The 21,607-nt window shown below is 36.3% G+C and overlaps 1 protein-coding gene across 7 annotated transcripts in view; it reads right to left on the minus strand.

Annotated features, from left to right (window-relative positions):
• Csmd3 (CUB and Sushi multiple domains 3) overlaps positions 1-21,607 on the minus strand; it is a 1,145,339-nt gene that overhangs the window by 403,724 nt on the left and 720,008 nt on the right. For all 7 annotated transcript variants that reach the window (XM_052747788.1, XM_052747786.1, XM_052747792.1 and 4 more), the window contains 3 exons: positions 17,403-17,585; positions 12,029-12,355; positions 9,096-9,290 (listed from right to left, as the gene is read on the minus strand). In XM_052747788.1, the coding sequence (XP_052603748.1) occupies positions 9,096-9,290; positions 12,029-12,355; positions 17,403-17,585 (705 nt within the window). The remainder of the gene's footprint in view (positions 1-9,095; positions 9,291-12,028; positions 12,356-17,402; positions 17,586-21,607) is intronic.

Below are 21,607 nucleotides of genomic sequence, written 5' to 3' on the forward strand. Positions count from 1 at the left end.
TCTCAGTTTCAAGAGGTCCCATTGATTGATTGTTTGTCTCAGAGTCTGTGCTACTGGTGTTCTATTTAGGAAGTAGTCTCCTATGCCAATGCGTTCAAGACTACTTCCTACTTTCTCTTCTAGCAGGTTCAGAGTAGCTGGATTTATGTTGAGGTCCTTGATCCACTTGGACTTAAGTTTTGTGCACGGTGATAGATATGGATCTATTTGCAGCCTTCTACATGTTGATATCCAGTTTTGCCAGCACCATTTGTTGAAGATGCTTTCTTTTTTCCATTGCGCACTTTTGGCTTCTTTGTCAAAAATTATATGTGGATAAAGCACAGGGACAAATAGCCAAACGAATGGAAACACATGAACTATGAACCAATGGCTGAGGGGTCCCCACTGGATCAGGCCCTCTGAACGGATGAGACAGTTGATTGGCTTGATCTGTTTGGGAGGCACCCAGGCAGTGGGACCAGATCTTGTGCTCATTGCATGAGTTGGCTGTTTGAAACCTGGGGCCTATGCAGGATTGTTTGGCTCGGCCTGGGAGGAGGGGACTAGACCTACCTGGACTGAGTCTACCAGGTTGACCTCAGTCTGTGGGGAAGGCTTTGCCCTGGAGGAGATGGGAATGGGGGGCGGTTGGGGGGAAGGTGAGGGGGACGGGAGGGGGGAGAACAAGGGAATCCGTGGCTGATATGTAGAACTGAATTGTATTGCAAAATAAATTAATAAAAAAAAAAAAAAAGAAATCCAGACGAAACATTTTATGAAGAAATAAATAGGCTCAGATTAAATGAGAAACAATCCCTTCTAAATTTAAACTACAAACCTCAATATGTGCATGGAATTTTTTTTTAGGAAAACACAAGTATGTTGCAAAGAGAACTCAGAGATATCAGTACAAAAGTGTTATATAAAGTTAGATACTGCATAAATATCATTAATGAATTTAACTAAACAATAAAATATTCAAGACATCCCTGGAATTGCTCACCAATCAAGGATAAGGGCAGAGGTGAAAAATGAGAAAGAGAAGTAAAAGTGTGCCGCACTAATATATTTGATTAAGTGAAATTTATTTTTTAGATTTATCTAACATAAAGATTTATATAACTTAATAATTCAGCCATTGAGACAACTTGATTGTTTAATCATTGTTTTGGTTTGGTTTCTATTGCTGTGATAAAACACCATAATCAAAAGCAACTTGGGGAGGAAAAGGGTTTATTTCTGCTTAGAATTCCACATCAGAGTCTGGCAGAGGAAATCAGGCAAGGAACTCAAGACAGAAACCCAGAGCCAGAAACTGAAGATGGGGTCATGGGCGAGTGCTGCATATAATTTCTTATATGATCTTTAACCATCTGCCCAGCTGTGGCATCTCCCACAGTGAGCTGTGCCTTCCCATAATTAATCATCAATCAATAAAAGTACTGGGGGCATTTTCTCAATTGAGATTCCTTTTTCCCAAATGATTCTAACTTGCATCAAGTTGACATAAAACTAGCCAGCACTGAGTTACAAAATATACATTTTATATTGTATATAATATATTATGTAATATAATAGTATAATTGCAATTGTATAATATATTACTAATATCTAACCAAATGCTCATTTTCATTCTGCAAATAATCTACCTGTTTCTGACTTCCTGACTGTGATTCTATAACATTCTTTATTTTTTAAATTGACATTAAACAATGAATATAAATCCTCATACCAAGGAAGTTTGACCTTCCATGCTTGCAACAGAGATAGAACGTCCAACTGCCTTGCTTTTTTAAAGCGAAAACTCGAGGTGAGTTGGAACTCACTATTTGACACCTTGAGGAGAACTTTCTCTTTGAATTCTATGTCTCTAGGTGTGACACCTCTTTTAAGTTCTCTTTAAATACATCTGCTGGTTTATTACTGGAAAGTACAGAAGCAAGCACTTAGAAAGTCGGATTACAGCTCAAAAAGTAGCTTGAAGAGATCTGTCAAAAACTTTATCTCTTCTTTTAAAAACGCATAATTTCATGGAGTAAGGGAGAGAATGGTTCCACTCAGCATCCACAGGACAGCATCTCAAATGGGAACATCTCAAATGGGAACTCATCATCCTATGGGTCTGAGCAGAGCCGTGTGTGTGCTGCTTTAGCACAGAACCTTCAGATAAGGTAGAAGTTCAGAGCACATAGAAGCAGAGCATATGAAATAGAAGGGAAGAAAAAGCTAATTAAAGGAGCAATTGTGTAAGCATGGGGGCAGGGAGAGAAAGATTCATTGATGATGATGATTACTGAAGTTTTACTGTACCTCAAATACAGGGGTGGCTTAGGGAAATATCTGTGAAGTTTGTCACTGCTATACAAAATGTTCACACCTCAAATCAAAGAAAATCAATATCAAATTTTCTTGCTCATCAATGATTTTTTTATACCTTTCATATAATTTCTGAGTTTGCCGAGATCATATTAGACAATTGAGCCATCTAAAAGCTAAATGGTTAGGAAAATTATAGAGACATGTGGGTTGAAAAGAAAAACAATAAAAAGACATGTACAGTCAGTAGGATCTTGTAGGAAGGACCATGGAATAGAAACAGCAGTTTAAGGAGAAGATCCAGTGAAGGATAGTACATCCAGCCGAAGTCCTGATGCTAGAAGACTTATCACCTAAGAAATCTTCTTAAAAATCGTTCTCGGCCGGGTGGTGGTGGCGCACGCCTTTAATCCCAGCACTCAGGAGGCAGAGCCAGGCGGATCTCTGTGAGTTCGAGGCCAGCCTGGTCTCCAAAGCGAGTTCCAGGAAAGGCGCAAAGCTACACAGAGAAACCCTGCCTCGAAAAACCAAAAAAAAAAAAAAAAAAAATCGTTCTCAAATATGAGAACCATTAGAAACTTTTGAACAATTCATCTGGAAAATGGTTCTTAGGAAAGTGCAAAGGAAAGGCAGCTTCTTGAGATATTAGAATACCTTTTCAAGAAAGGATTGAGGGTGGTCATGATTTATGATTAATCTGAACTTTTCTGTTAGCCCCACACATTCCTCAGGGGATTAGTTACTACCAATGAATTTCTAATTCAATGTCTGGGGAACCCCTAGTTCAGGTCCTTTGTTGTTAGGGTGACGACTTTCTTCCAGTGCTCAGTAATAGTGCTTTCTGTTAGCACTATTGCCACTCTTGTTTAGGATATTAGTTTTGTTAGGTAGAAAAATATTTATTTATATTGATGGTTGCCCCTATTTAAAGTAAGTGAATTCAATTTCTTTAATTTCAGCAAAGTGCCGGGTGGTGGTGGCACACGCCTTTAATCCCAGCACTGGAGAGGCAGAGGCAGGTGGATCTCTGTGAGTTCGAGGCCAACCTGGGCTACAGAGTGAGATCCAGGAAAGGTGCAAAGCAACACAGAGAGACCCTGTTTCAACACAACAAAACAAAACAAAGAAAACAACAAAAAGACGGTAATTTCAGCAGAGTGATTAATCCAATTTTTATTATTTTCCTAATCTAGTAGATGTCTGAAGTTACTTGATTTTTTTTTGTTGTTGTTGTTTTTGTTTTTTTTTTTTTTTTTGAAACAGGGTTTCTTTGAGTAGTTTTGGTACCTGGCCTGGATCTCGCTCTGTAGATGACGCTGGCCTCGAACTTACAGAGCTCTGCCTGGCTCTGCCTCCTGAGTGCTGGGATTAAAGGCATGCACTACCACTGCCTGACTGAAGTTATTCTTTCTACACCCACACTGCATATGAATTTTGATTGTGCCTCACATCAAAGTTATCATCTACTGACAGTTGGCTTCACTACCCCAGTGAGTAAAATTCTCTGACAACTTAAACACATTAGAAACAGTCAAATTCATGGAAAGTGCTGGATGCCCAATATTAATCAAGATAAAAGACAAAGAGGTTGGAGGGGCAAACAGACCTGGGATAAATAACTACAGATCAATCCCTAAGACAAAATAGACTCACAAATTTAGTAACATAAGTGGAAGCTGAAACAAAATGAGATACATGACACTGCGTGAGGACAAAAGTTGATGATAAGATTTAAGTTATAGGTAATACACAAACATGTGTATTATATAGGTAATACAGAAACAAGTAGACAATGAGGGAGGTGTCATTGAATCCATCAAGATGGTAAGATAAAGGAGTTTTCCACAGTCCAGGATGGAAATATCTCTGGTAAGTGAACTATTTCTTGTAACTTTCTTTCCATATAGCAGTACTGCTCACAGAAATAATCTCAGTGGCTGCATCATATGATGTTCTGCAGGATGATTAAAAGATTCCAGAATTCAGAGTTTAGAGAAAGTTGTAAGTGCATTGCTTGCCACAATGGAGGGAAACCAGTATCTATCGTTCCTTTTCAAAGAGAATCGAGAGAAAGTAACCTCCTACCCTTGACTGAAGGGACCTAAAGTCACACACTCAGATGAAGTATAATTTGAATACAACTGTATCATGCCCCTTTTTATCCATCTCCAAAGTTTGGGCTGCTGGAAGGAACTTTGGAATGCATAATATAGGTGTGCCTGATAATGACCCCAGAAGCTCTTATAAGGAGTTCTGATCAGAGAAAAGAAGAGAGAGAGAGAGAGAGAGAGAGAGAGAGAGAGAGAGAGAGAGAGAGAGAGAGAGAGAGAGAGAGAGAGAGAGAGAGACTTCTATTATGAAAAGAAAGAAGCAATGTTGAAGCATATTAATGATAGAACTTCATGTCAGAGGGCTGAATGTAGTGATGAAATTAACAGACATTCAGTACCGGCTCGCCCTGCGTAGAGTAGGAATGTAGATGCTCATGGGAGCAGTGGGAGTTACAGGGAAAGTGGAAAGGCCGTAAAAGCAGCTGTTGAGTGAGAAACTGAAGAGGAGAGAAGATGAGGAGGTGGGGTAAGTTTCCTTTGTAACTCGTTATGACATCCCCTATTCAGTTCTACCAAGCACCCTTTATTAAGCCATTATCACATCTTAATGGCATTGGGATGCTTCTGTGGTACAGGTAGCATGCAAAGGTTTACCCTAGCTAGAACCAGTTATATGCAGGGTACACTGTCAATACAGATGAAAAATCATTGATTGCTGCTTAATGAAGATGGGTGTTTCTGGAATTTGAAGTGAACTGACTTCAATGGCAATTATTGAAACAAGTGTATTTTGTTTCCCCTTAGCAGATATGTAAATCACAAGGCTTACACAACATCTAGTCAATTCTCATCATGATGAGACTGGATAAACCCATTTCATGTTAAAAAGTGCAAGTTTTCATTAAGGCCAAACTCATCCTTAGTTAATTCAGTAGCAATGAACTTCTGTTCATGAAATAAAAGGTAGATGCCAAATATTTCTCACAATCAAATTCACACTACTAGAAATTAATCCATCTTCATTTGTGGGGAACACATTATGATACCCTTTTCTATTTTGGTCTGATAATCCTTATTCAAGGACTATGGCAGATCAAAGATTTTCTAGGTTTGCAGACTGTCAGTCATGTAAAGAACACTGTGCTGCCAGAATGCTTGAACTTTTAGACAACTGCAGCAGAGATTGGCTGGGAGAAGGGTTTACCTTGAAGTAGGTGGAAGCCCCATGTTGTTTAATCAAATGAACTTTTCTTCTTCCATAAGATTTTCATAATCATTAAAAATTTTATAATTACTAAATAAGAATATATTTCTTATAGTATATAGAAATCCATATTTGTGAATAACTTTAAAATACATTTATTTTATTTGCACTGGTAATGTGAAGAGAATAAAATGCACACAGAACATGTAAGCTGTTGTGGGATGTCTTTCTGTATGTTGTGAATATGTGTTGCTATGATTGGTTAATAAAGAAGCTGCTCTGGCCTATGGCGAGTCAGGGTATAGCCAGGCAGGAAATCCAAAACAGTGAGACAGGAAAAAGAAAGGAGAGGAGAGGGCCACACCAGCCATCACCCAAGGAGAAACAAGATGCCAGCGAACTGGTAATGCCACAGCTACATAGCAACTTATAGATTAATAGAAATGGGTTAAGTTATAATAGCTAGCTAGCAAGAAGCTGGCCATAAAGCCATGCAATTGGTAATTAATGTTAAGCCTCTGAATGATTATTTTATAAGTGGCTGAAGGACTGTGGGGCAGGGCAGGACCAGAGGGATACAGGACCATAGGGCCAGGCGGGACCTGAGAAACCTTCCAGCTAAATAAGTATGTCCTTATTTTATTCTACATTATATGTTTGTTTTGAAGGTAATGAAAAAAAAACTTTAAAATGTTAAAAATTTTTCAGAAGGCTATGCTAGTACACTAAATGATTAGTCATATTGAAAAATAACAAAAATTATATCAAAAGAAAGGTTATATAAAGAACAAAAAAGGACAGGAACATTTTTTCCACAGGAATATTGCTTCCACACATTGTTTTCCAAGTAAACAAGATTGCCTGAGTAGCAAGCTGGGAGATGGATTTCTTTTCTTCCTTTCTTTGTTTTTAATTTTAATTTAATTTTATTTATTTCTTAAGGAAAATTTGATTCTTCACACATTCTTAGGCTTTTTTAAAATCATCATTGTGTAGAATTTGGGAATTTGGACCTAGGAATAGGAAAATCATGATAGATCTCAATTAGGAACTAAGAAACCACCTCTTGTCTCCAAAGTTAGGTAGGATGTGATAGCAGTAAGCCTGTTTGATTAGGCAACTAACTTCAAGTGCAGCCCAGGAGATGAGCAACCTTGCAAAGCCACAGTGCTCCTGGTGGATGGCGATTCTGTCTTCCTTGGTTTCTGCTTTGACCTGCCAATGTTCCCACTGTGGTGTTGAAAACACAACCAGGAAGGGCGGCAGCAGGCTTGTTGTTTCATTCAAGGAGAAAGAAATAGTCTCCTTCAGAAAATTCATAAAGCATCTCTTTGAGATATTTGGAGAGCTTAATGGCCTGTGCCAAATTAGAGTTCAGCACACTGTGCCTTACTTTAAAAAAATAAATAGCATCCATTTTTCACAGGTAGTGGAAAATTGCCTTCTAGAATTAGCAGTGATTCATAAAATTATTTGTTGTTATGATTTCATTAGTTTTAGCTCCCCATGTAGTTAGGCGTCAGTCAACTTTAAAATCAATGCCCTAGTTAAGCAAATAAGGCAATGGGATTCAGCAGTTATCAGGAAGTGTTTTGTGTCTGCACACTGAGACTTGAAAACAACATCCAGACAGACGGAGAAACCAGCTCAGATCATGCCACTGCTAACGGAAATAGCTGCTCACCAAGTCACAGGATAATCCTGATCCCACTTAGCACTGCCCTCTATACCAGCCTTTCTTTCTCTGCACACTGCAGTCATTGATCAAACCCAAGTTCCCTGTCCTATACCCCTGACACAGGGACCTGCTGCTCTTCCTTTCTTTTTCCTAAAACCAACTTTCTTCCCATTTCCACTTTTCTTTCACATACCTACACGGCACATCCTGACTGGCTTTACAAGTCACGGCCAGGAACTAAGAGAAGGAAGGAATGGGGGCCACTTCATGGTGATATAAGATATAAAGATAGAACATTGCTTTATTCCTTATTATACATTTTATAGTGCAGCTCCATTAATTTCAAAGAGAGACATCACAGTCATGGCTATCAGTATAGTAGCCCATTACAAACGAATAACGCTTGCATTTTCAAATAGTATTCTAAAGTCATCTGTGCCAGCATTCGGATACCAAGATGAACAGTGATTGAAGTAAAAAGGAAGGAGATTCTAGTAAAAAGACCCACTGGGGCCACGTAATAACATGATCGGAAGTTCCTTCAGTCTGAGACACTGCAAATGTGTTGGAGCTGCTGAAAGTAGTAATTTGTAGGTAATGATTCTATCTTTTAACTTAAAGAATACATCAGATTATCTCAAATCAGCAGATACAAATGAGAAATAAAAAAAATTATATTCAGTTGGAGCACATGTAAGAGAGGAGGCAAAAGGAGAGAAAATATTTTAAAGATATGTCCAAAACTCTGGATTTTATATGCATGTGCTTGTGTGTGTGTGTGCATGTGCGTGTGCATGCATGTGTGTGTGTGTGTGTGTGTGTGTGTGCACATGTGTTTGCACGTGTGTACATGTGTGAGTGTGTGTGTGTGTGTGTGTGTGTGTGTGTGTGTGTGTGTGTGTGTGCGCATCTACTTGTCTCTGTCTCCAGAGTACCAGGATTACAAGCATGTGCCACTATGCCTGGAACTCTTACATGAGTTCTAGAGATTCAATTAAGGTCCTTACATCTACAAAGCAAGTCCGTTATTTGCTAAAAATTCTGCCCAACACAAAAGCTTTTATCATCAGCACCCGAAAAGAAGCAAAATAAATCACCAATGGTCCCAGTGAGTTGTTTTAGAGTATTCCATGGTTCTAGTTCATCTATATTATTTTATATATTAATTAAATATACACTCTTAGAAAGTTGCCTGGAAAGAGGAACTTTGAACATTTGTTTTCATTGCAGCAATTATAAATAAAGCTTACAACCCTGAACACACACTTCTGTGGAGTCTACATTAATACATTATATATGTTTGAATATATTATATATCTGCATATATTTCAATGTGTGTATGTATAAGTATACATAGTACTAAATGTTTTTTCCTCTGTCTTCTTAGAAAACAAAATAATTGAATAACCAGACAGCTATCGCTACAAATTTTACCCATTTTAAAAATATGAATGTTTAACATAAACTTACTTGCAATTTTGTTAGTCAATTTTTGAAAAGTGAATAACTATAAATAATTATTAAGCACCAAGAAAAATGTGATGGAACATATAATGGATAACTATGATCTTATATAACTTGCTAAGCACAACTGTAATGGCCAAAAAGAAGTTTATGCAAGTACCAGGTTTACTATTTATTAATATTCATATTTAGAAAGACTCAAAAGAGGGTTCTTACATGATTCTAAAAAATATTTAACACCAAAGAAAGCATAATTCAGTCCCATGCATGCACAATATGTAGCTTAAGTCATACACCGAGGTGACAGTGTCAACAGTTCGCATGGAATAGCACACTTCTTGCTATGGTCTGCAGAGTGTACTGTGGTGGTGTTTCCTTTGCCTGTCACCATTGTGCTTACCTCCACATCTTGGAATTGGTCCACTCCACATTACTTTTCCATCCATGAGAATACATGTAATTGTTTCTGTCCCCTGGGTCTTAATAAATCCTTCCTCGCAAATAACGGAAATGGAACTTCCTAATTGAAAGTTGTCTCCAAACCGACGGGCATTGATGGGTATTCCCGGATCAGGGCACTCATTATGGCCAAATGCTTTACCATGACAAGAAAACATAAGCAGTATTAGAAAGACAATTCCACATGAGTGTAAAATAATGTGTAATAACTGTGAGTCTTTCAGCAGATAATTTATACACTATGACTTAAAAAAATTAAAAGTGAAAATTTTAATTGTGTCTAGTTGTGGTGATAATTAGGATAACTGAATACAGAGATCACCAATATAACTTGTTCTGATTACTATTAACTTGAATTATAACAGGTTTATGTTATCTCCCTTTAAAATTTTGTAACTCATCTGCCAGGAATGGATAAAAAGGTATACTGGGAGGATAAAAAGGAAGATTTGAGTATAGTAAAAAATATGGCAATTATTTTACAGCTTTCCATAATGTATGACCTTTCCTTTCGGCTACCTCAGAAAAGAGACTCTACTCTTTAATGACCATATCCTAGGCACAGAGGTGTGATATTATCTCATTTAATACTTAGATGGGCCTGATGAGGAAAACATCACCATGAAGAGAAATGTCAGATTTGAAAAAGTCATGTAGCTTGCCTCTAGTCATAGAAATATGTGTTTAATAGGACTACAATGTATCCTCAGTTTTGGAATTTAAAATGGTCTCCATGCCTTTTGTATCTTTGGCCATTTTGCTCATGTGTCATGATCTTAGAGTTACCCCTGTATTTTATCTTGTTTCTTTTAGGATGTCTACTTAACAAAAAGGAGAACTGTAGTGATAATCTGTTTATTTAAACAAATAATAGATTATTTGGAGTTACCCAAACTTTTCTCTCTATTAATCTACAGAGCCATACATGTATGATCAAATTTTATATTACTGCAATGGAAATAGAAGAATATTTCTGTGAAGACAAAGCATCATGGTTTATAAGCATATGTCATATTTATGAAGCTTTTATAATTTGATATTAGAATTGTTCATCATGAATGCAGGCAACTGTTTTGCATTTTCCTACTAATTACCATTTATATGTTGTTCCCAATTTGCATTATTTTATTAATTTTTATCCTAAATTACACAAAAGAAATTAAGGAAAGTTCCAAAATACATAAATATATTATATGTTAATTTATTTGAATGACTTTTTTTGTCTTATAACCTACAAATTCTTAACTCTTAAAGAAACAATAATTAAAAATTGATAAAAATATGTTTTAAGTTCAACTTTTGGTCTTGCTGCTCTAGTATATAATATTCAAGTAGATTTGTTCAGAAGAAATGAGTTGAAGTCGAAAATATTAAATATATGAATTTATATATAACTAAATAAGTTATTTACTATAGAAGCAGAATGGATATAATATCTGAAAAGATCACAGGCATTGATTAAAAGCATCATGAAGTTAATACAAACTAAAAACTATAATTAAACAGGTGCATACATGTATTCACTTTATATATAGAAATGTTTGAAGAACTTTCAGTTAAATCCCGTTTTAGATAGTCTTTGTGACACATATCACAGTAACTGAATATAAATGACATACAGTTATACATTGCAAATACATTCTATGAATGATACTGTACACAACTCTGGTCACAGCGAAAGGACACAGACTGCACTTTATTTTTCATTGGCGAAACTCAGTGTCACTTAGATTCAGGTGGGATGAAAGGAGAAATTTTTTCTAAAGGTGGTTCTGGTATTTAGACTAAATTCTATTGAGACAGAGAAGTTTCCCATTAACCCAGCAGGTTAGGCAGCATCTAACACAGAGGCGATGATTCAGGAGAAAGCACTTAACATTAGCAGCGGTTCCTGGCTTCTGACAAAACATTCGCACAAGAAAATACTTAGATGTAAGTATTTTAAGCCAAGAAGTTTTCTCTTTTATGGGATTGAATCTTTTGCCACTGTCATAAAGATTTTCAGATGAATCATACTCATCTTATCTTTTAAAAATACACACCAGAATATGGCTGATATATAAAACCTAAGAGAAAACATACCTGGAACCTAGGAAAATATAATACACCCCAAAACAGTATTAAGTGATCTAGCCAAAAAGCTAGCTAGTGGTTATTGAGATTTTGCTAGATTCACATGGTGTCTGGTAAATTAAGTCAATCTATACTTTATTTAGAATTACTCATATATTCGTCCAAAGTGCTTTTATATTTATGGATACATGGATCGGGTACAAAATCTACAAATGTAGTATCCAAGACAAGACTTGAAGTTGTACTGTCTGGCTTTATGGCTGACACTTTGAAACACCGTTACCCCTGTATTTTATCTTTATTTTTATTTTTCCTCATAGTCAGCTGAGGGGTCTTCCCACAGAATTAGTGATTCTTTCTCTCAAGTACTCCTATAGCAAGAAGAGCTGTTCTTCGGAATTAGAATTGTGTGCTGTGATTAATTGTTCTCTACGAGCTAGCTCCTGAATAGCTAAAGAAAAGACATTTTCTTTTTTAAAAAAAACTGATAAACAAGTAGCAGCAAAATCTGGTCTAAATTTATGGTCAATCTTAATAGAACAACCTAATGTATCAGCTGATGCGGTAAAAACATTGAAATGGATTTCCTTCAAATGGGGCCTCTCAAAGAGAAATGACACATAGAGAGTAGAATGTATTTGGTTCTTAAGAGATACAAAGCAATCATTGGCAAAACTAGGTCGACAGCTTTCTCAAATATCCTTATCATTGAAACAAGTGGGCTGGTTTGTATGATCGCCTTTCAGTCCTCTACAAAAATGCCACAGAGATAAACAAGCAAGCACACAACAAAGCCCTTACTGTTGTAGGTGATGTTGAAACCGCGTCCTGACATAGAGTGGTCAGCTTGAAATTCCAGTCGCAGGATGTGGCTGTTACTAGTGAGGTGAGAAGGCACCTCAGCCCCGGTAAAGGTCCCCAGAATGGGGGAATCGGGCGAGTCGCCATCTTTAACAGCAAGGAAGTCAAACTGGGATTCCAGATCAAAGTCATTGAATGACAGGTGAATCCGGCTCCCTGGGTCAGAGATTATTGTCCAGATGCAATTTAAATTATTTCCATAACCTTCAGGGTAATCGGGGGAAAGGACTGTTCCCATCGGTGCAGTAAAGTTAGAGAGGCAAGGAACTGGAAAAAATAGATAAAAACAAAGAGAAGTTTACAAACAGTAAACATTAAAAAGCAATATCTGGGTATATTTTTATGGTAGTCTACAATTATAATGATCAATGAGCGATCAGGAACACATCAAATAATCTAAGTTACCTTATAAAAGAGAAAGGAAAAGCTACAATTTTTGCCTTGAAAATTTGTTTTTTTCCTTTACTGAATAGTGAATTCAGGGTTTGGTGCAAGGGTCACATTGTCAAAGTACACACACCAACTTCATTTTACATATGAGCAAAGCCAGCTTGTACTTCCCATGAACTTACGGCTGTGTGCTTGGCTGTGCACAAATTCGTAATTTAAATAAAAGCCTCATGATATTGGTTTATTGTGCTTCCCAGACAGTTCTCACTCTGTAGCCTAAGTTATCTAGAACTCGCTCCCAGACTGGACAAAGCGTTCTTATAATTGTTGCCACTTCAGCATTCCAAGACGGACAGCGGCTCTAGGCAGGAATCACTACCCCCAACTCAGTGACACTTCATTTTTCTTTTTAGCCTGTTTCTGTTAGAATAGGCCATAGCTTTTATCTCTGCGCTTATGAGAAATTTATGTAAGTACCCATGGAAACGTTCAGGTTAATACAATGGTTGAGGAAAGAAACATTTTGTGAATAATCGCAGAGTTAAGTTTCTAAAGCTTTACAGAACATCAGTAAGGGTGTGGAAACCGATTTTTATCCCCTGTCGTGCCCTTGGGGTCCTGACAGTTTATGACAGAAATAAGGAGGCCAGTTAGCAATAATAATAGCCAACAGCTGTCACCGGTGGGAAAGACCAGAAGAAGGACAAGTCAAGAAAATCAGCTACTCTACAGAACACATAGTCCTGTTTCCTTTCCCAAGTTGAAAACATCTGATTGAAGTTTGGAAAGCAGAGGAAGGACAAGGAAGAGAAAAAAAATTACTCAAAGGAAATCGATGCTAAGATATTGATATAGTTTTTTCCAGTGCTATTAAATACCTTTAACAAAACTCAGTTCATACAAATTCTACTTGTGACACATACACACTATGCACACACACATGCAGACACTCACATATGCATTTACTGTTTATACATATAAAGTATGCATAAAGTCTCTATATAGAAATAGATACGTTACATATACGTGTATTCTCATGTGCAGTGTGTTTGTAGTATAGTTTTGAGACAGTTTCTCAGTATGTAGACCAGGATGGCCCAGATTTATTCACCTTTCAGCTTCAGTCCAAATGTTTAAATCAGAGATGTGCACCGCTACAATTCATTCATTATACGCCATAAATGAAAATTTAAATTGACTACATATAATCATATTAATCATTTAAACCCCTAACACCATTCATTTTTGTCTACATAAATTTTAAATTAACATTTAGAATTGTATTTTAAAATTCAATTCAGTGATGAATGGCTGTCTTCTGATTATTTCCTGGGGATATTTTTAATGAGTTCATAAAGAATATGAACTTGAAGCTTCAAAATTGTTTGTAGAATTTCTCAAGTTATATTAATTTGTAGTGAACTATAAAAAGCTGTATTAAAGAACACAGATCTGTGAAAGCAGAAAATACTGTGATTACACTTTTTAGTTTCATAAGGAAAATAACACCTTATTACTGTTTCTTCTACTTATAGTGAGTGAAGGTTTCTGATATGGTTTTAATATATTTGCTTATTCACTTTGTTGGAAGTATCCATGCATGAATTCTGATTCTTTATGTTTATGTAGTCTTAAGTCATAATACCCATGTGGCAATTTGAAAGGTAGTTTTTCTCATATGCTCATACTTGTGAACACTTGGTCCCCAGTTAGAAGAACTGTTTGAGAAGGATAGGGAAATGTAGCCTTGTTGGTCTTGGTGTGGCCTTGTTGGAGGAGGTGTGTTCAGTAAAGGTGAGTTTTGAGGTTTCAAAAACCCATGCCTGATCCTGTATCTCTGTCTGCCTGCCATCTATAGATCAGTAAGTAAGCTCTCAGCTACTGCTCCAGCCCCAAGCCTGTCTGTATCCTGCCATTAAGACTAGGGACTAAATATCTAATACAGTAAGCAAGCCCCTAATTAAATGCTTTCTTTTATAAGAATTGCCTTGGTCACAGTGTCTCTTCACATCACTAGAACAGTAACTAAGGCAACCTGTATAGCACATTGCTCATTTATTTTGTTTTTTATAAAGTTTAATATTAGGAATTTATTTGAATTTACTAGTTAAAATAATATTTTGGTTACCTACATTTGATTATATACTAAAAGATCTCACAATGTATGTAATTTCATCATTTCTTTAAAAGTATTTTGCATTTTTATTTCCTATCTGGAATGACTTTAGAAGCTATAAAATGACAGCCACAGGTCAATGTGGCTGAGCCACATTGCAGGCAAGTTTGATTTGGCTGTTTTTTCTTTTCTTCTTCCCATGCTTTGGAATCATATTTTCAAAGCATATTTCACATTTGAGGATATAAGTCTAGGAAAAAAAAGTCCCCTATTCCTTTTTTTGGTGATACTTAATATGGAGCTTAATATGTAGCATGTTAGAGCCTCAAACATACAATCTTCCTCCCTTCCCTTCCAAGTGCAGGGATTTGTCTTGTATGTTGTATTCTCCAACCCTTTCCACTTTCAGTTATTCTTCATGAATTTCATGTATGTATACAATGTAATATGGTAGTATCGACCCTCCCTTTCCCCCTCCCAAGTTCCCAGGGATCTGCCTCCAACCTGTCCATCTTCAAGTTTCATGTCCTTTTTTCCTTTTCTCCTCCTCCTCCCTCTGTCTCTCTGTCTCTGTCTCTCTGTCTCTGTCTCTCTTTCACAACTCACTGAGTCTAATTACTGTTTCCCATGCCTATATAGGTGTGAGGCCATCAAGAGGCGTATGAGCATCCACTGGCTAATTCCAAACAAAAGAATGTGTCTTCCTCTCCAAAGAGCTGCTTATAGTTCCGCAGTTAGGAGCAGGACCTTGTGAGCATCTGGGTCATTCATGCAGGCATTTGGGCTGGATTGACCTTAGACAGGTTTTGTTTGCAACCACGGCCTTTGTGAGATCATGAGTGCAATAATCAAGCCCTGTCCAGAGGAGAGTACTTCGAAGCACTCCTCCCTACTCTCTGGCTCATTCATTCTTTCAATCCCTATCTCTTGAAAAGTTAATTTGCTCCATTTTCTTCCCATTCCATATCTGGAACACTACTGCCTTCTCTTATACTCTGCTGAATCCTGAGACCTTTAATTCTATAATTATAACAAAATGACAACTAAATTAGTTACAAATAAAGGTGTTTGGTTTCTTTTACTATAAAGCTTCATTTACACATTTAGGGAAGTTCAAGTTGCCACCTCCTGAGATAAATGATCTACATATGGATCAGGAACTGTCCAAGCTCACAAACCCCACTGAAATTCAAGGAGATGGGCAGACTTTCATAATGTACATTGTGTCCATGGTTTTATAGGTGTAGTACAATTTTTAAGCAATATTATTAGGTCCACGGTCATGTTCCCAGAGAAACTGCTTTTAGTTGTTTCATTAAATTTACAAGGTAATTGTGTATTATTCATAAATTAATATAATGTATTCACAGTCAGAAAATTTTTCATAAGGTTTTCCTATTTTAAATTTTAAAACTCTCTTTTTACTGTTTATCTGGATGTACATAAGAATTATACCTATGTAGTGATGATTTATTCATCTGCAGCTAATCAGGCAAATGCATTTGAAATTAACTATTGCCTGTTTATAAACCATTAGATTCAATATTTTTTTCACTTACTAGAATACTGGGCTTAGTTGAAAATAGTTAAAGATGCCAAATGATAAAACATGCTTATAATCCTGGCACTCAGGAGGACCTCTACAAATGAGAGGCTATCCAGAGCTATGTAGTAAGTACCAGACCAGCGAAGAGGGCTTCCTATGAGAATATTGACCAGATATTCAAGAATTTTCCAAATTGTTTTAAGGAAATAATATTCACATCATTTTTATTAAGTATTCTAGCATCTTATAAAATGCTTTTAATTACTTTTTCATTTTGGGCTGAGGCATGGCTCAAAAGTGGAACACTTGTCTAACTCAGCCAAGGCCCTGGATTCTATCTCTTCCAACACAGTTTTTTTCTTTTATTGTGAGTGTTATTTATCACATAACAGGTTTTCCATTATGAGACCAATATTATCTTTCTGAAAGACTGTTTGGAATAAAAGGTCATCAATTAACGTATTTTAAGAACTTCTAAGCTTTATAGGGCATGAATAGATGAAATTTAGTTCTCCTTATTTTCTTCTTTTTCAAAAGGACTGCTCAGGTGGTCTTTATTATTATGGATGAGAACTGGCCCACCACTAACAGTCCCTCAAGAGCAGATCTGTGTATTTTTCCTCTGAGATTTTTTGGCTAGGAAAGTAAATATTTTTTTTAAAAAAATAGCACTTTCTTATAATATAATGATGACTATTTACTTGAACATGAAAGTGTAACAATAGATAATACTGATGTCAAGTTTGTGTTAATTAAGCTGGAAATTTAGTGTATTTTGAAAAAAATTATTTTTTAATCCTAGCATTTTATATAAAATAAACATTAATGGATTTTATGCTGTGAGGTCTGTACTTTACTGTGAACACCTCCACGAAAGAATAAATTAAGTAATTATAAATAGTTGTAATTATAAATAAACATATATTATCCCATGAAAGTAAGTGGGCTTGTTAGAATTATCCATGATATCTAATTTCCATAAGAAATATGCCATGTATAAAGTATAAAATGTCACTAACTTGTTAGAAGAACACATGTAATATATATATTTGCAATTACCAACTGAACTATGTTAACTTTATTTAAATCTGTAATGAAATTTATAATTTGGCATAAGCACACATGTTAAAGATAGTATCACAAAGTGCTACTCATTCAAAAATAATTACTTGGTTCCAGCTCTTTGAAATTAATTACAAAAGCAATTATATGCAAGGATGGGGTAACATATGCCATCTAGAAGCAAAGCATTTGGTACTCACAGATACAGATGGGTATATTTGCAGACCATTGGTTATTCTCTTGACAAACAATGGATTTCTCTCCAATTAATTCAAACCCAAACTGGCATTCAAACCTTAAAACATCACGATTAGAAAAACCATCGCCTTCTCTAATTCCATATAAAGGTGTGCCAGGATCGCCACAGCTTTCTTTCTCAATTTCTGTAAAATACAAGAGGTAATTTAAGTTTTGGGAATTACAGATACATGATACCTCATGATACCTACACTACAAATGTGCTTAACACGCACTTTCAATGTAATGATACTTCAGAGCAGAAGGATGGGCACACTTTTCAATCTTAATTTTATTTCTGTTCCACCACTCTTACAGACTGACTTGATGGTGTTCTTTGGGGACCAAATGGTGCATTGCTTTCATTTACTAAGGTGGGGTCTGTGGTGATATATGTTGCACCATAATAAACTTGCCTGAGGATCAGAGGACAGAGCCAGCCACTAGATTAGACATAGAGGTCAGGCAGTGGTGGCAACATCCTTAATCCTGTCACTTGGGAGGCAGAGATCCACTTGGATCTCTGTGAATTCAAGGCCGTGCTAGAAACAGAGCCAGGCATTGGTGGCACATGTCTTTAATCCCAGTACTGGGAAGCACACACACCTTTAATCCCAGGAAGTGATGTCTGGGCAGAGAAAGGTATACAAGGCATGAGGAAACAGGAACTCACTCTCTTTAGACTGAGGATTTCCTAGAGATAAAAACTAGTGTCTGGCTGCTCTGCTTCTCTGATCTTTCAACTTTCACCCTAATATCTGGTTCTGGGTTTTTTATTATAAGACCATCTAAGATTTGAACAACAGGGGTCTGAAGATATTATAACTAATTAGGGTGTCAGAGGACATGAACTTTAGCAGAAGATTATGATAACATGCAGATGTTCTGTGTGTCTTATGGATACACATATACAACACCAAATATAACTACACGTATTTCTCCCAAATACCCAAATTTTTCTAATCAGTTGTATATCATGCAGGAAATTATGATCAGAGAAATAAAGATGCATTGTTTACTTTTATGCTCTTTCTGTAGTCAATGGAAAGCCTACCTTCAAGATTCTTTTGGATAATTTTTAGTTGATTTAACTGTGTGATAACTACAAAAATAATCTACTTAACAGCAAGAATCAATTTGCATTGTAGTTTGCCCAGATATATTTCTTGAACCAGTGTTTACTGGATAGTTTAAAGGAAGTTGAAAAGAAAAATCTATTTCAGAAGCATCATTAAAGTGTAAGCTCTTGAATCATTTGCAGAGACAGTCCAAATTGCAATTGTGAAGGTATGATTGCTAACAACAAATTACTGTGGTGGTTGTGCTCATTTGTAGTTGTCATTAAACATAACAAAAATTATTTTTGCATTAATTCTCATTTTAATATGAATTATAACTTATAAAACATATATATATATATAAAACACATATATGCATATCAAGTACCTTCTCCATGATATTCCAACACATACATATGTAAAGTGATATTAATTCATGGTTAACAAAGATTATTACAAAAAGTTTATTTTCTACTAAAAACACTGAAAATCTTCTTAAAATAACTTGCTAGACTTGCAATAGACCGACTTTCCTTCCCAACTCCTGCCTCCTGGCTCACACCGCCTGTAACTCCAGTCAGAGGGAATCTGATGATTTCCAGGTCTTAAGGGGTCCCTCGCTGGGTCACGTCCCAGGGGCGGGGCAGGTACCTAGCAGTTACCAGCTGCCTCTCTAGGGAAGGTGCTTCAGGGTTGATAGAATTCCCACCACGCCCCCATGGTCGGGCATGCCCGGCAGGACACTTAGTCATCTCCGCCTAATCATTTCCAGGTCATACATCCTGTGTGACCCATGCCCCTGGTTATGCAGTCACATAGTCCACAGACGTGACTGCATGATCTCTGCAGGTGGGCCTGTGTGTGTAGGTGCGTCCTGGCCTTTATTAGGAGGTGTATGTTCCCTCAGGCCTGATCTCATCTATCCCTTTCTCTTTGTCTTGATAAAACTCTTGTTAGTGGATTCTGTGTCATGACTTTTCCTTTGGGCTTTTCCTTTGGGGCAAGAGCACCTCAGAAAACCAACAAGGGTAAAGCACAAACAACCACCCCTACCCTCCCTACCCTCTACAGGCACCAGGAACACGTGTGGCACACAGACATACATGCAACAAAACATTAATACATGCAAAATAAAACGTTTTTTTTAAAGAGTAGGAAGAAAACTTAATTTCTTAAATTTAATAAAATGTATAGCATCTCCTGCAATCCAACATTCACACATTCAATAATTACTTATTGTTCTGGAATCTACCAGTCTGTTGTGCAATTTTCCAGTGCCTTTTTTTCCCATAATTATACTACATATAAAATAGGTAGGACTTACAATATTTGACATTATGAATAGATAAAAATATTTCCCACAAATCTATCTTGTTTTCTATAAGTGCCATACTATACTTTGAGTTTTATTATGCTGTGTCATTCAAACCTTCTTTTTTAACCAAACTGTTCTAGAAAACCTTAAGTCCTCAGGTTAAACCACAAATGCTTATTCTTACTCTAAAATACTACACTCCCCAGGAGAGTCTACTTATGGTTTAACCTATACTTGAATGTCATCATCATGTATTATTATTCTTCCTGTTTGTATCCATTTTTTATATCAAAGAAAGAAGTTAATGATTTTACAGCTCCTTTTTGCAGTAGGAGAAAATGGATCCTTGAGTATTAGAGAACTTACAAAATACACTGTATGAGTCTGTTACAGCTTTGAGATATCAATTTAGTACTAATTAAATTACATGTGGGATTATTTGTATATGGAAGTGATTCTATTTTAATTTTAGGAATAACAATAGCAACTTAGATATGTGAGAGAAATAATGCCAACAGGTTAATAGGATAACAGAAGAAATGTGACAAGGTTTTTACATGTCACTATTATAAATATCTGTCAGCAATCTTCCTATTTCTTTCTGGGTGTGACAGTACACCCCTGCCATCTCAGCACTTGGGAGGCAGAATCCAAAAAGATCAGGCTATGGTTTTTATGGACTACACAGTAAGTTTGAGGCCAGCCTCAGCCATATATGACACCATCCACAAATCAAAAACCTAAACAAAATTTTTCTAAATCTAATGTTATTTATTTGTAGTTACTGGCCTAGTTTTTCTTTTCACACACTTATAACGCTTTACAATTATATTAGCCTACTTAAAAGATTCGCTTAGCCAGCTTTAACATGTTTCAGTCAATTCTAGCATTTTAGTTTAATATAGACATCTTTTATTTACAATTCTATCTTTTTTTAAGATCATTTCTGTTTCAACTTTCTTGAGCTAATATTGTAGTACCTTACTATGCATTTACTCACATTTTAAAGAAACTTTTGTAGTTGTTTTAAACTAAAATAAGTTGTCTCTCAGTTTTCTTTTGCATACTATAATGAATACAATAGTTTATTGACCATTTTAAATACTCTCCTATTTCCATTTTGAATTATTTTTTACATACAATTTTGGTCTTTAATTTTTTTTTAGTTGTTACTTTTTCTTATTGATGATGCTGTTGGTTTTTTTTTGTTCACTCTTTGAGAACATCATATAATGTTTTGATTATATTCACCCCATCCCACAATTTTTCCCTCATTGTGCCCCCATTTCCTTCACTCAGTGTTTTTTTAATCCCTTACAACCAATTTGTCCTACCCAAATATTTTTGTATGTCTGCTTCTCCACTAGAAGTGGTTGACTTACAAGTGACTACATTCATAGAGAAAACTTTCTTCCCATCTCCCAGTAGCTAACAATTTCTAGTAGGTCAACAACTCCAGGTGGAATTCCGTGTCCAACTCTCATCTTTCTGCTTGAATTAGGTCTGGCTTGGGAGTCTGCAGGTTTTGTACATGCTTCCCAAAGCACTGAAAGTTCCTATGTGCAGGTGGCCTGCTGTATCCAGAAGATAGTGTTTCCTAGCAGTCATCCACTACCTTTGGCTTCTACATTCTTTCTACCTTCAGCAATGATCCTTGATCCTTAGGAAGGATGATCTTGTATATATATTCCTATGAGGGATGAGTATTTTGTAGTCTCTTACTCTCCACATCTTGGCCAGTTATAGTGTTAACCATGATCTACTACAAATATTTTGGATTAGGGTTGGGAGATGC

The sequence above is a fragment of the Peromyscus californicus genome, unplaced genomic scaffold (assembly GCF_007827085.1).
Source record: "Peromyscus californicus insignis strain IS unplaced genomic scaffold, ASM782708v3 Scaffold_20__1_contigs__length_68692818, whole genome shotgun sequence".
In the NCBI taxonomy this organism is placed as follows: Eukaryota; Metazoa; Chordata; class Mammalia; order Rodentia; family Cricetidae; genus Peromyscus; species Peromyscus californicus.